This window comes from Pseudorca crassidens, chromosome 2, assembly GCF_039906515.1.
Source record: "Pseudorca crassidens isolate mPseCra1 chromosome 2, mPseCra1.hap1, whole genome shotgun sequence".
Classification (NCBI taxonomy): domain Eukaryota; kingdom Metazoa; phylum Chordata; class Mammalia; order Artiodactyla; family Delphinidae; genus Pseudorca; species Pseudorca crassidens.
The window spans coordinates 157,966,887-157,982,128 of NC_090297.1; the positions used below are offsets into that span (position 1 = coordinate 157,966,887).

General features: G+C 37.3%; 1 protein-coding gene across 12 annotated transcripts in view; it reads left to right on the forward strand.

Annotated features, from left to right (window-relative positions):
- Window positions 1–15,242, forward strand: part of SDCCAG8 (SHH signaling and ciliogenesis regulator SDCCAG8) — a 265,774-nt gene that overhangs the window by 57,552 nt on the left and 192,980 nt on the right. For 11 of the 12 annotated variants that reach the window (XR_010941422.1, XR_010941421.1, XM_067729496.1 and 8 more), the window contains one exon: window positions 5,454–5,592. The exons of the other annotated variant lie outside the window; for it this stretch is intronic. Coding sequence is in view for 9 of the 11 variants with exons in the window: in XM_067729496.1 (XP_067585597.1) it covers window positions 5,454–5,592 (139 nt within the window). In the remaining 2 variants the exon portion in view is untranslated. The remainder of the gene's footprint in view (window positions 1–5,453; window positions 5,593–15,242) is intronic. 12 annotated transcript variants of the gene reach the window in all.

The following is a 15,242-nucleotide window of genomic DNA, read 5'->3' on the forward strand; positions in this document are numbered from 1 at the left end:
ACTTCCCTCTTAGAATTGCTTTTGCTGCATCCCATAGATTTTGGATCATTGTGTTTTCATTTTCATTTATCTACAGGTATTTTTTATTTCTTCTTTGATATCTTCAGTGGCCCATTGGTTGTTTTTAGCATATTGTTTATACTCCATGTATTTGTGGTTTTTGTAGTTTTTTTTTTTTCTCATAGGTGATTTCAAGGTCAGAAAAGATGCTTGATATGATTTCAATTTTTTTTAATTTACTGAGGCTGTTTCATGTCCTAGCATGTGATCTTTCTTGGAGAATGGAGAGAATGTATAATCTGCTGGTTTTGGATGAAATGTTCCACATATATCTATTAAGTTATTTGGTCTAATGTATCATATAAGGACAGTGTTCCCTTATTGATTTTTCTGTTTGGATGATCTGTCCATTGATTTAAGTGGGATATTAAGGTCCACTTCTATTATCGTGTCAGTAGCTCCCTTTATGGTTGTTAATATTTGCTTTATGTATTTAGGTGCTCCTATGTTGGGTGCATATATATTTATACTTGTTATATCATCTTCTTGGATCAATCCCTTGATCGTTATGTAATGTCCTTCTTTGTCTCTTGTTACACTCTTTGTTTTAAAGTCTATTTTGTCTGATAAAAGTATTGCTGCCCCCAGCTTTGTTTTGATTTTCATTTGCATGGATTATCTTTTTCCATCCTCTCACTTTCAATCTGTGTGTGTCTTTAGATCTGAAGTGAGTTTCTTGTAGGCAGCATACATACAGCTGTTGTTTCTGTATCCATTCAGCCACTCTGTGTCTTTAGATTGGAGGCTTTAGTCCATTTACATTTAAAATAATTAGTGATAAGTCTGTATTCATTGCCATTTTGTTAATTGTTTTGGGGTTATTCTTGAAGTTCTTTTCTGTCCCTTCTTCTTTTGCTATTTTCCTTTTTCATTTTATGACTTTTTAGTTTCTTGTTTGTATTTCTTTCTCTTGTGTGTGTGTGTGTGTGTGTGTCTACTATTCTGTCTTCCAGTTTGCTGATTTTTCCTATGTATTATCTAACCTACTATTGATTCCTTCTAGTGTATTTTTAAATTTCGGTTATATATTCTTCAGCTCTGTTTGATTCCTTTTGTATTTTCTAAGTTTTTGTTAAACATCTTCCTGTGTTCATCCACTTTCCTCCCAAATTCATTGTGCGTGTTTATGATCATTACCTTGAACTCTTTATTACAGACTGCTTATCTCCACTTCATCTAGTTCTTCTTTGCAAGTTTTATCTTATTTTAAAAGGTATTCATTCTGTTACTATTCAAGGAAATACATTTGAAAATGCCAACTATCAAATTGGTGAACATTTAAAAAAGGGGTCAAGAATGATGAGGCTATGAATAAGTGTGTATTTTCATACCCTGCTGGTGGAACTATAAATTGACACTACTTTGAAGGGTAATTTAGCACTATTCATTAATATTTAAATTATGTATTACACATTTCAGAATCTACCATAGAGAATGTATGTATGTGCATAATGGGGCATTTGTAGGAACTCTTTTTGCAACATTATTTGTGATGGTGTCGTGATATTGTGATTTAATAAGAAATATGTATTTTGGTCTTCATCTCCTGTTCCTTGTATAGAGCTCCTAAAACTCTTGTATTTTTCTAAGTGGTAAAAGTAATAGGTACATATTTTGTACTAATATTTGGGTTTTGTCCCCTGCTTCTGAAATAGGTTGTTATTCTTAAGAAGCCCATTTCAACCACTCCTGAGTTTATGTTAAGTAGATGACTTTTGGAAACCCACTAAGGATGGGAGTGCTGGTTGCCACAGAAACCATCCATATGATTAGAAGATTGGAATTTTCAGTCCCTACTCCCCAGCCTTTAGGAAGGGGAAGGGCTGGAGATGGAGTCCAGTCACCAATGGCAATGATTTAATCAAGCATGCCTATGGAACTTCTATAAAAACCCTAAGCAATGGAGTTTAGGGAGCTTCTGGATTGGTCAAAACATTGAGGTAGTAAAGGGTGGCACTCCCAGACAGGGCATGGAAGGTCCACACCCCTTTCCACATACCTTGCCCTAGGCATCTCTTCTGTTTATCTGTTCATGAGTTGCGTCTTTTATAATAAAGGGGAAATAGTAAGGAAAACACTTACCTGAGTTCTGTGAACTGTTCTAGCAAAGTATTTAATCCTAGAAGGGGTCATGGGAACCCATGATTTCTGGCCAGTTGGTCAGAGATACAAGATACCTGGGACTTGCAATTGGCACCTAAAGTGGAGGGCAGTTTTGTGGGATTGAGCCTTAACCTGTGGGGTCTGTACCAACTCCAGGCAGTTAGTGTCAGAACTGAGTTAGTGTCCACTGAGAATTAAGAGAAGTGCTGTATGTGGAAAACCTACGCATGTGGTATCAGAAGTGTTGTGAGTACAGAAACTGGGTGTAGAAGAAAACGAGAGGTTTTTCTTTTAGATGTGAACAACCTAAATATTCTTCAGAGAAGAATAACTAAACTACAGTTGAGATAACTATGAAATTTTATGCACAGCCAAAAAAAAATGATTGAAGTAGATCTATATGTACTAATGTGGAACCAAGTTCCAAAATATGTTGTTGAAGGAAAAAATAAAACAAGATGAGAAAGACATACCTGGTATGAAACTGTTTGTATTCCTTCAGAGGTCCATTCACAACCTTACTATATATTTTCTCCAGGTTCATACATATGCGTAGAGAAAGATATGAAAGAATAAACACACAATATTTAACAGTGATTACCACTGGAGAAGTAGAAGAAGGCATTGAAATTGAAAGTATGTGTTAAATAGGTCCCTAACCATATTGGTAATTAATTTATTATAAGGAGAAAGTAATGAAAATTTAATTTTAAAATGGAAAAACATATTCAAAGTCATGCAGATAAAGAGGATAGTCTAAGATAAACTAAGTAGTCTGACAAAACCAATCAGCAAATAAAAAACTTTTTTCCCCCCTATTATATTGCATTTCATATTATCCTTTTAGGTCATGAGAAAAATATTTTGAAAGGAAGCTACAGTGTTTTCATTGATTCCAAGTCTGGCAGTCATTTAGGAATTAGATTCTTGCTCAGTTATATATTTCTTTGTCTCTATCCTAAATTTCAGCTCTTAGCCTCTTAAAATAAATGTTAACCTTCTCAGTTCGGTTTTCTGCTTTGTCAGCATGTCGTTGGCTCATGTTCTACCTTAATAACAGTATACTATGGAAGGTTTCTGCTTTTATTATAAATGAAAATCTTTGTCTATATGACCTAAGCTGGTGTTCAGTTTCTTTCAGTTTAGTAATGCAGAATGCTGAATACTGAGTGTATGCTGACTTTGAAGAGTGACCAAAACTTTTTACGTTTGGATTTCTAGTTTGAAGCATAGTTAGAAGCCTGAACCCTCAAAGAACTGTATCATAGTATTTCCTGCATGACTCTAATATGGATTTTTAAAAAGTTATATCCCAAATATGATAAATCAAAAGAGTTTCCTGGTCTCTATTCAAAATGTAGCATTGTAACACTAGTTTTAAACTATGTTGTTGATTTTTTAGCATGTAATTTATTGACTATGTGACACAACATTGGGCAGCTGAAAAGGAGAGGATCAGGCACAACTTGGAGACCAGACAACCCATATGTTTGTGGTGTTTTGTTAGGGCACTTGGGACTTTTTGGAGGGAATACTTAACGACTGCTGAGTACATTGGATATAATTTAAAAGTTGGTTTGAAGTCCTTATAGTATTTTTTAATTTCTGCCTTCCACTCAGACCTCATTATGTCATGAACTAGGTAAGAGCAACAATAACCGCTCTTTCTTTCTTAATGATCAAAATACTTTCAAATGGGAATCAGGGTGGAACTGCTTTATATTAAATTCCTTTCTGTAGCTCATAGTGCCTTGGAGGAGCTTCAGTGTACTTTTCAGACAGGAGAAATGATTACTACTGTACTATCCTGGGACTTCAGTCTAGCTTGTGACTTGGGGGTGGGTGATTGGCAATCTTCTGTATAGCTGGCTTTGAAAGACTATGGGTAGGAACTTCCCAGAAATGAGGAAGAAGGAAATGTTGTAGTTAGCCTTCTAGACTTTCTTTTTAAAAACAGTGATAATACTTATTAGCAATGCTTAATAAAGCTTAAAACTGCTAGCAACTGTGGAATAACTTAAGAATTAAAGGCACTTCTTAGGCACTCCATATTTCAAGATGAAGCTCATGTATATATCAGCCCAACTCTCCCTTTTCCTTATTTTAAACATTGGCCAAGATTATTCAGGGACTTTCTCCTTTTTGCTCTGATTGTTGCACTAGGTTCCTTAAATACTACATGCTCGTTAGTTCATCCCAGAACTGACACCCATGCTTCTTCCCTCATCTTCTGCCTCAGCTGCTCTTTCATCTGGATCATGATGGCATGTTACAGGGTTAATGCTGCATTGCTTGCTTTGTTTGAAAAACTCCTTGATCATATTCATCAAAATATTCACATGGTATTTTTAAGCAGTTAAAGAACTTTTGCCTTGGAAGATGGTAATTTGGAGAGCTGCCCTCTCATTCTCACATTGATGTATCATGTAAAATTTCCCATTGTGAGAGGCTCACTCAGGCCTGGTGTTGGGCTGGCCATGTAGAATTTTATATGGATTTATTTAATCCATAAGATTGGATCCTTGCTATTTTACATGCCAACGCATTTTGGCATTCAGTTCAATTCTATCCCCAAGAAATAGCTTAGCCTAGGGTACTTCTGAAAATTGCTAAGGGAGGGATGGATCTAGGCAAGGGTCAAAACCTGTAGGATAAGATTTTGTAAAATAATGAGCATTATATGTGTAACCAGGGCACTTGAGTGATTCACCAGTACTACCCATTGAAAGAAGAAATATGTTCATAAGTAGGTGAAAGTTTTTAATTCATAGAGAAGGGTGAAAAAGAGGATTGTGAAGGAAGATGAAAAGGAAAGGACATATTTCTAGTCCTAGTTTGTTTGTTCTAGTAGAGAGGGGAGTTGGCAGTGTAAACAAAATTTCAGTAGTCCCTTCTTACCATGGTTACTTCTGCTTTGAAGTACAATCCCCACCTTCCCTACTTTATTACTTTTGTCTCCTTTTCTGCCCCCCACCTTTTTAATTTTTAAATTAATTTCCTCTTTTCTGGGCTTCCCTCTCCAGCCCTCAGTGTGCCAGTCCTCTCCATAATTGGTTATTATCCCATGTGGATGCAGTCCTGCCATGAATGCTCATGGCTTTTCTGGCTGCTCTGCCTGCCCCTCACCAAGTGAGGACAGAGGGTCTTTCTTTGGGGTGTGCTTGAATATGTGCTGAGCTGGCCTGCCCTGGCTCTTCTTCTAATACATATTAATGCTTTTTTCTTCCTGACGTATGAATACATGATCATTTGATCATTTGCTGTTTTCAATGTTCTTTTTGTGCTGACAGAGAAAGAGATGACTTAATGTCTGCACTAGTTTCTGTGAGGAGCAGCTTGACAGAGGTGCAGCAAAGAGAAGTAAGTGCTTATGAGCAGGTGAAACAAGCTGTGCAAATGACTGAGGAGGCCAACTTTGAGAAAACCAAGGCAAGTCTAATAAAATAAAGGCATGCCATAATTGCCTTTTTTTTTCTTTTCTGAGTATTTGTTTCGTTATTCTCCATAGCTAAACTGTTTTTTTCCAAACACACAAAGTGAATACCAGTTTGTTAATGTTGACTTTCTAAAGTAAACAAATTTGCTCTTTGGAGAATTCTTATTCCCCTGCAAATTCTCTTGCTGTATCACTATTGAAAGAATAGTATTATGATGTGATACAGTACTTTGAGAGACTTTTATGCTTAATCTTTTTATTTGCCGATAACTTTTAATGCGAAGTGAAACTATTAGCACCCATAGTCACCCATTTGTGTATGCTCATGTATGTGAAGACAGATGTTTTTCCTCTATACCTGGGAAAGTTTGAGAACATCCAGATATGCCACAATAATAATATATGTGTATTTAATAGCATCTTTAGCTATGAGTCTGTATCCATTGTGTGCTTAAGTCAAACACATTTAATGATAATGATAATGACAGTAATAGTTAACACTAAGTGATCAGGCAGTGTTCTAAGCACTTTGAATAGTAGGAGGTTACTGATGATTCATTTCTGTGTTTGGGGGCCACACCTTAAACCATTAAAGTTGCTATGTATTTTCCCTAAACACACTAGCCACGCTTCAAGTACTTAGTAGCCACATGTAGCTAGTGATTACTGTATTGGTCAGTGCAGATATAGAACATTTCCATTATCACAAAAAATGCTTTAGATAACATTGGTCTAAGCCATATAGTAGCATCACTATTTTATTAAACTATTGGGCTAATCACCTTTATATTAAGCTTCTCCTCAGTCATTGCCTTACCCATTTATCTCTATCCAGACCATCTTTAACTCTTCCTAGACCATTTGACCCTCATAATGCCCCTATGCCTTTTGAAACTTATGTTCATTCTGACCAAATGCCCTAACATATTTTACTTCCTCAAACACTCTTACGTCTTCCTTTGGACTGACTCTAGCTGTCCCTTGCTGATGTTATGACCCTCAAAACCTCCAGTGAAGCCCTTTGCTGTTCATTTTATCTCATGTGACTGTGATGGAGGGGTCAGCATTCATATCACCCCATACTGCCGTTTCCAGGCCTTTGCTTTCGTACCTACTAACTCCTCTTTGAAGTTAGTTTACCACTTCTCTTTGAAATCATCGTTGATTCTCCTCTCCCTAATTTTAATCAATATAAACTCTCAATCTGGAAGACACTATTTGATATTTTTTTTAAAGAAAATCATCCATCACTTGGGTTTATAAAATAGTTGTAAGATCTTTGACACCTTTTAAGAGCTTTAGCCTCTGACACTTTTCCCCCTTGTCTATGTCCTTTCAGGCTGCTATAACAAAGACACCTTAGACAGGGTGGCTTAAACAACAAACATTTAATTCTCATAGTTCTGGGAAGTGCAAGATCAAGGCACCAGCAGATTCGGTGTTTGGTAAGAGCTCACTTTCTGGTTCATAAACAGCTCTCTTCTCACTGTGTCTTCACATGGTGGAAGGGGCAAGGGAACTCTTTGAAGTCTATTTTATAAGGGCACTAATCCCATTCATGAGGGCTCCACCTTCATGACCTAATCACCTCCCATAGGGCCACCATCTAATTCCATCATATTGGGGGTTAGATTTCTACATGTGACTTCTGGAGAGGCACAAACATTCCGTCCATAGCACCCTCTACTTTATCTCTTTTCATCATTCTGAAAGGTTTCCACATCCATACTGTTAACATATGCAACATCTTAGTCCCGACACACTTTGCTTTCCTTAACTCTAACATTTTCTATGTTCTTCTGTAACTCCCACGTGAACTGAAGGGTCCACGAGATCTCAAACTCTAAAACTGATCTCTCTGACCAGAGCCTTTTCTCTTCCTCCCTATCTCAGTTAAATCTACTCAGTGTCCTCATAACTGCCTCCAGTTCTTCTACCTCCTCTCATATCTCATTTTATCTATTATCTTCAGGCTGTTCCTCTTCCCTTTCCATTTAGATGTGAATTTTATGATCTCAAACTAAATTCATTATATTCACTTCATCAAAACAGCTGTGTTCTCTACTCGCTGAATGGCACTTTTGTCCACTGTCATGCCCTGATTGGGAACTGGATGTCATCCTCTCCTTTGGCTTCCAACCAGTCACTAAATAAGAGTTTTAATCCTTGAAGTTTGCTTGAATTCTTTCCTCACTGTCACCTTTCTTGTTCAGGATACTATAATCTCTGGATTCATGAATTATAACATCCCTTGTCTCTTTTCCTTCACTCCATTCCCTACAATGCAGCTAGAAGTGATCTTTCTTCAAAGCAGATTTTATCATGTGACTCTCTGATTAAAATCCATCAGTGGTTTCCCACTGCCTTCAGCGTAATCTCCAAACTACTTCACATGCTTATGAGGTCTGTCCTAATGTGCTTCCTTTCAACCCTTTAGTGTCACTTTTTACTCTCCTCCAACAGACTCAGCCCCTGTCAGCTTGGAAAGGCAGTAGAATTTAGAGGTTGAGCATGGTCTTAGTAGAGTTAGCAAGACCTAGATTCAACTTCCAGCTCCACCATTCACCAGCTGTGTGACCTTGGGCAAGTTATTTAGTTCTCTGTGCCTCAGTTTTTCTTCATCTGTGAAATGGAAATAATATCTGACACATAGGATTTTAATTAGGACTGTATTTTAAAATTTATATCTGTTATCTTATAGAAACTCTGGCACAAAATATTTCTTCAATAAGTAGTTGTGGTGATGGTGATGGCTATTAATCGCTGTGTTTATGCCATGCTTTTTCTAGCCTCTGGGTCTCTGTACATGCCATGCAAATTCTTCTCCACACCATTGCTTGGATATTTTCTTCATCCTTCATGCCACTGTCTCTAGAAAATCTATGATCTCCCATGTCTAGATTTGATATACCTCTTATGTACTTTTAGAGCAGGGTTTCTCAACCTTGGCATGGTTGACATTTTGATGTACATAATTCTTTGTTTTAGAGATTGTCCTCCATGCTATAGGATATTTAGCAGCATCTCTGGTCTCTACCCACTAGATTCCAGTAGCACATCCCTCTCCCCCAAGTTCTGATAACCAAAGATATCTCCAGACACTGCCAAATGACCCTGAGGGGGGTGGTGCAGAATTGTCCCCAGTTGAGAACTACTCATTACAGCATTTATCAAAATGTATTATTATTGGTTGTTTGTTTGTATCTTTCATTAAACTTTAAACTCCTTGGCAGGAAGTAACTTGTCCATCTTGTCACTATTAAATCCCTAGTATCTTACATAGTGTTTGGTAAGTAATAGGTACTCAGTAAATATCCGCTAAGGGAATTTCAGTGTGCTCTCAGTAACACTCTAGAATTCTGTTATTCTTACCTTTCCAATTTAACTACTTTACCAGTGCCACGTGAAAGTTAATCCAAATCATACATGTTTTTCCTATCATTTTCAGCCTATCAAGTGTTACTGAGGGAAGCCATGTAAGAAAGCAACAATGAATTCCACAGGAGAGTAATACCAGTCACGTTCAGTGTATAAGTACTGTTTAGCAATTCTTTTCCTTGCAGTTGACTACCACATATACTTTTCTAAATTTTATTTTATTTTATATTTTTTAACATCTTTATTGGAGTGTAATTGCTTTACAATGGTGTGTTAGTTTCTGCTTTATAACAAAGTGAATCAGCTATACATATACATATATCCCCATATCTCCTCCCTCTTGGGCCTCCCTCTGACCCTCCCTATCCCACCCCGCTAGTTGGTCACAAAGCATCGAGCTGATCTCCCTGTGCTATGCGGCTGCTTCCCACTAGCCAGCTATTTTACGTTTGGTAGTATATATAAGTCCATGCCACTCTCTCACTTCGTCCCAGCTTACCCTTCCCCCTCCCCGTGTCCTCAATCCATTCTCTATGTCTGTGTCTTTATTCCTGTCCTGCCCCTAGTTTCTTCAGAAGCTTTTTTTTTTTTTTTTTTTTAGATTCCATATATATGTGTCAGCATACAGTATTTGTTTTTCTCTTTCTGACTTACTTAACTCTGTATGACAGACTCTCCGGCCATCCACCTCACTACAAATAACTCAATTTGGTTTCTTTTTGTGGCTGAGTAATATTCCATTGTATATATGTGCCACATCTTCTTTATCCATTAATCTGTCGATGGACTCTTAGGTTGCTTCCATGTCCTGACTATTGTAAATAGAGCTGCAATGAACATTGTGGTATGTGACTCTTTTTGAATTATGGTTTTCTCAGGGTATATGCCTGGTAGTGGGATTGCTGAGTCATATGGTAATTCTATTTTTAGTTTTTTAAGGAATCTTCATGCAGTTCTCCATACTAGCTGTATCAATTTACATTCCCACCGACAGTGCAAGAGGGTTCCCTTTTCTCCACACCCTCTCCAGCATTTATTGTTTGTAAATTTTTTGATGATGGCCATTCTGACTAGTGTGAGGTGATACCTCATTGTAGTTTTGATTTCCATTTCTCTAATGATTAGTGATGTTGCGCATCCTTCGATGTGTTTGTTGGCTATCTGTATATCTTTGGAGAAATGCCTATTAAGGTCTTCTGCCCATTTTTGGATTGGGTTGTTTGTTTTTTTTTGATATTGAGCTGCATGAGCTGCTTGTAAATTTTGGAGATTAATCCTTTGTAAGTTGCTTCATTTGCAAATATTTTCTCTCATTCTGAGGGTTGTCTTTCCGTCTTCTTTATGGTTTCCTCTGCATTGCAAAAGCTTTTAAGTTTCATTAGGTCCCATTTGTGTATTTTTATTTTTATTTCCATTACTCTAGGAGGTGGGTCAAAAAGGATCTTGCTGTGATTTATGTCATAGAGTGTTCTGCCTATGTTTTCCTCTAAGAGTTTGATGGTGTCTGGCCTTACGTTTAGGTCTTTAATCCATTTTGAGCTTATTTTTGTGTATGGTGTTAGGGGGTGTTCTAATTTCATTCTTTTACATGTAGCTGTCCAGTTTTCCCAGCACCACTTATTGAAGAAGCTGTCTTTTCTCCATTTTTCATTCTTGCCTTCTTTATCAAAGATAAGGTGACCATATGTGCGTGGGTTTATCTCTGGGCTTTCTATCCTGTTCCATTGATCTATATTTCTGTTTTTGTGCCATTACCATACTGTCTTGATTACTGTAGCTTTGTAGTATAGTCTGAAGTCAGCCTGATTCTTCCAGCTCCGTTTTTCTTTCCCAAGATTGCTTTGGCTATTAGGATCTTTCGTGTTTCCATACAAATTGTAACATTTTTTTTGCTAGTTCTGTGGAAAATGCCATTGGTAGTTTGATACGGATTGCATTGAATCTATAGATTGCTTTGGATAGTATAGTCGTTTTCACAATGTTGATACTTTCAATCCAAGAACATGGTATATCTGTCCAACTATTTGTATCACCTTTCATTTCTTTTATCAGTATCTTATAGTTTTCTGCATACAGGTCTTTTGTCTCCTTAGGTAGGTTTATTCCTAGCTATTTTATTCTTTTTGTTGCAGTGGTAAACAGGAGTGTTTCTTTAATTTCTCTTTCAGATTTTTCATCATTAATGTATAGGAATGCCAGAGATTTCTGTGCATTAATTTTGTAGCCTGCTACTTTACCAAATTCACTGATTAGCTCTAATAGTTTTCTGGTGGCATCCTTAGGATTCTCTATGTATAGTATCATATCATCTGCAAGCAGTGACAAGCTTTACTACTTCTTTTCCGATTTGGATTCCTTTTATTTCTTTTTTGTCTCTGATTGCTGTGGCTAAAACTTGCCAAACTATGTTCAATAACAGTGGTGAGAGTGGACAACCTTGTTTTGTTCCTGATCTTAGTGGAAATGGTTTCAGTTTTTCACCATTGAGAATGATGTTGGCTGTGGGTTTGTCATATATGGCGTTTATTATGTTGAGGTAAGTTCCCTCTATGCCTACTTTCTGGAGGGTTTTTATCATAAATGGGTGTTGAATTTTGTCAGAAGCTTTTTCTGCATCTATTGAGATGTTCATATGGTTTTTCTCCTTCAATTTGTTCATATCACATTGATTGATTTGCGTATATTGAAGAATCCTTGCGTTCCTGGAATAAACCCCACTTGATCATGGTGTATGATCCTGTTAATGTGCTGTTGGATTCTGTTTTCTAGTATTTTGTTGAGGATCTATGTTCATCAGTGTTATTGCCCTGTAGTTTTCTTTCTTTGTAACATCTTTGTCTGGTTTTGGTATCAGGGTGATGGTGGCCTCGTAGAATGAGTTTGGGAGTGTTCCTCCCTCTGCTATATTTTGGAATAGTTTGGGAAGGATAGGTGTTAGCTGTTCTCTAAATGTTTGATAGAATTCGCCTGTGAAGCCATCTGGTCCTGGGCTTTTGTTTGTTGGAAGATTTTTTTTTCTTTTTCAGTACGCGGGCCTCTCACTGTTGTGGCCTCTCCCGTTGTGGAGTACAGGCTCCAGACACGCAGGCTCAGCGGCCATGGCTCACGGGCCCAGCCGCTCCGCGACATGTGGGATCTTCTCGGACCGGGGCATGAACCCGTGTCTCCTGCATCGGCAGGCGGACTCTCAACCACTGCGCCACCAGGGAAGCCCTGTTGGAAGATTTTTAATCACAGTCTCAATTTCAGTGCTTGTGATTGGTCTGTTTATATTTTCTGTTTCTTCCTGATTCAGTCTTGGCAGGTTGTGCATTTCTAAGAATTTGTCCATTTCTTCCAGGTTGTCCAATTTATGGGCGTAGAGTTGATGGTAGTAATCTCTCATGATCCTTTGTTTTTCTGCAGTGTCAGTTGTTACTTCTCCTTTTTCATGTCTAATTCTATTGATTTGAGTCTTTTCCCTTTTTTTCTTGATGAGTCTGCCTAATGGTTTATCAATTTTTGTTATCTTCTTAAAGAACCAGCTTTTAGTTTTATTGATCTTTGCTATCATTTCCTTCATTTCTTTTTCATTTATTTCTGATCTGATCTTTATGATTTCTTTCCTTCTGCTAACTTTCGGGGTTTTTTATTCTTCTTTCTCTGATTGCTTTAGGTGTAAGTTTAGGTTGTTTATTTGAGATGTTTCTTGTTTCTTGAGGTAGGATTGTATTGCTATAAGCTTCCCTCTTAGAATTGCTTTTGCTGCATCCCATAGGGTTTGGGTCATCGTGTTTTCATTGTCATTTGTTTCTAGGTATTTTTTGATTTCCTCTTTGATTTCTTAACTGATCTGTTGGTTATTTAGTAGTGTATTGTTTAGCCTCCATGTGTTTGTATTTTTTTACAGTTTTTTTCCCTGTAATTGATATCTGCTCTCGTAGCATTGTGGTCAGAAAAGATAGTTGATTTGATTTCAGTTTTCTTAAATTTACCAAGGCTTGATTTGTGACTCAAGGTATGATGTATCCTGGAGAATGTTCCATGAGCACTTGAGAAGAAAGTGTATTCTATTGTTTTTGGATGGAATGTCCCATAAATATCAATTAAGTCCATCTTGTTTAGTGTATCATTTGAAGCTTGTGTTTCCTTATTTATTTTCATTTTGGATGATCTGTCCATTGGTGAAAGTGGGGTATTAAAGTCCCCTGCTCTGATTGTGTTACTATCAATTTCCCCTTTTATGGCTGTTAGCATTTGCCTTATGTATTGAGGTGCTCCTATGTTGGGTGCATAAATATTTACAATTGTTTCATCTTCTTCTTGGATTGATCCCTTGATCATTATGTAGTGTCCTTCTTTGTCCCTTGTAATAGTCTTTATTTTAAAGTCTATTTTGTCTGACATGAGAATTGCTACTGCATCTTTCTTTTGATTTCCATTTGCATGTAATATCTTTTTCCATCCCCTCACCTTCAGTCTGTATGTGTCCCTAGGTCTGAAGTGGATCTCTCATAGACAGCATATATATGGGTCTTGTTTTTGTATCCATTCATCCAGTTTGTGTCTTTTGGCTGAAGCATTTAATCCATTTACATTTAAGGTAATTATCTATATGTATGTTCCTATTACCATTTTCCTAATTCTTCTGGGTTTGTTATTGTAGGTCTTTTCCTTCTCTTGTGTTTCCTGCCTAGAGAAGTTTCTCTAGGATTTGTTTTAAAACTGGTTTGGTGGTGCTGAATTCTCTTAGCTTTTGCTTGTCTGTAAAGATTTTAATTTCTTCATCAAATCTGAATGAGATCCTTGCTGGGTAGAGTAATCTTGGTTGTAGGTTTTTCCCTTTCATCACTTTAAATATGTCCTGCCACTCCCTTCTGGCTTGCAGAGTTTCTGCTGAAAGGTCAGCTGTTATCCTTATGGGGTTTCCCTTGTATGTTATTTGTTGTTTTTCCCTTGCTGCTTTTAATATTTTTTCTTTGTATTTAATTTTTGATAGTTTCATTAATATGTGTCTTGGTGTGTTTCTCCTTGGATTTATCCTGTATGGGACTCTCTGAACTTCCTGGACTTGATTGACTATTTCCTTTCCCATATTAGGGAAGTTTTCAACTATAATCTCTTTAAATATTTTCTCAGTCCCTTTCTTTTTCTCTTGTTTTTCTGGGACCCCTATTATTCGAATCTTGGTACATTTAATGTTGTCCCAGAAGTCTCTAGGACTGTCCTCAATTCTTTTCATTTTTTGTTTTCTTTATACTGCTCTGCAGTAGTTATTTCAACTATTTTATCTTCAGGTCACTTATCCATTCCTCTGCCTCAGTTATTCTGCTATTGATTCCTTCTAGAGAATTTTTCATGTATTGTGTTGTTCATCATTGTGTCTTTGCTCTTTAGTTCTTCTAGGTCCTTTTTAAACATTTCTTGTATTTTCTCCATTCTATTGTGAAGATTTTGGATCATCTTTACTATCATTACTCTAATTCTTTTTCAGGTAGACTGCCTATTTCCTTTTCATTTGTTTGGTCTGGTGGGTTTTTACCTTGCTCCTTCATGTGCTGTGTGCTTCTCATTTTGCTTAACTTACTGTGTTTGGGGTCTCCTTTTTGCAGGTTGCAGGTTTGTAGTTCCTGCTGTTTTTGGTGTCTGCCCTCAGTGGCTAAGGTTGGTTCGGTGGATTGTGTAGGCTTCCTGGTGGAGGGCACTTTGCCTGTGTTCTGGTGTATGAGGCTGGATCTTGTCTTTCTGGTGGGCAGTACCACGTCCAGTGGTGTGTTTTGGGGTGTCTGTGACCTTATTATGATATTAGGCAGCCTGTCTGCTAATGAGTGGGGTTGTGTTACTGTCTTGCTAGTCCTTTGGCGTTGGGTTTCCAGCACTGTAGCTTGCTGATAGTTGAGTGGAGCTAGGTATTAGCATTGAGATGGAGATCTCTGGGAGAGCTTTCACTGTTTGATATTACATGGAGCCGAGAGGTCTCTGGTGGACCAATATCCTGAACTCGGCTCTCCCACCTCAGAGGCACAGGCCTGACACCGAGCTGGAGCACCAAGACCCTGTCAGCCACATGGCTCAGAAGAAAAGGGAGGAAAGAAAGAAAGAAAAATAAAATAATTTTATTAAAATAAAAAATTAATAAAAAAATTAAAAAGTAATAAAACAGAAAGAAAGTAAGAAAAGAGCAACCAAACCTAAAAACAAATCCACCAATAACAAGCACTAAAAACTATACAAAAAAACAAAGAAAAATAACGGATAGATAGAACCTTAGGACAAATGGTAAAAG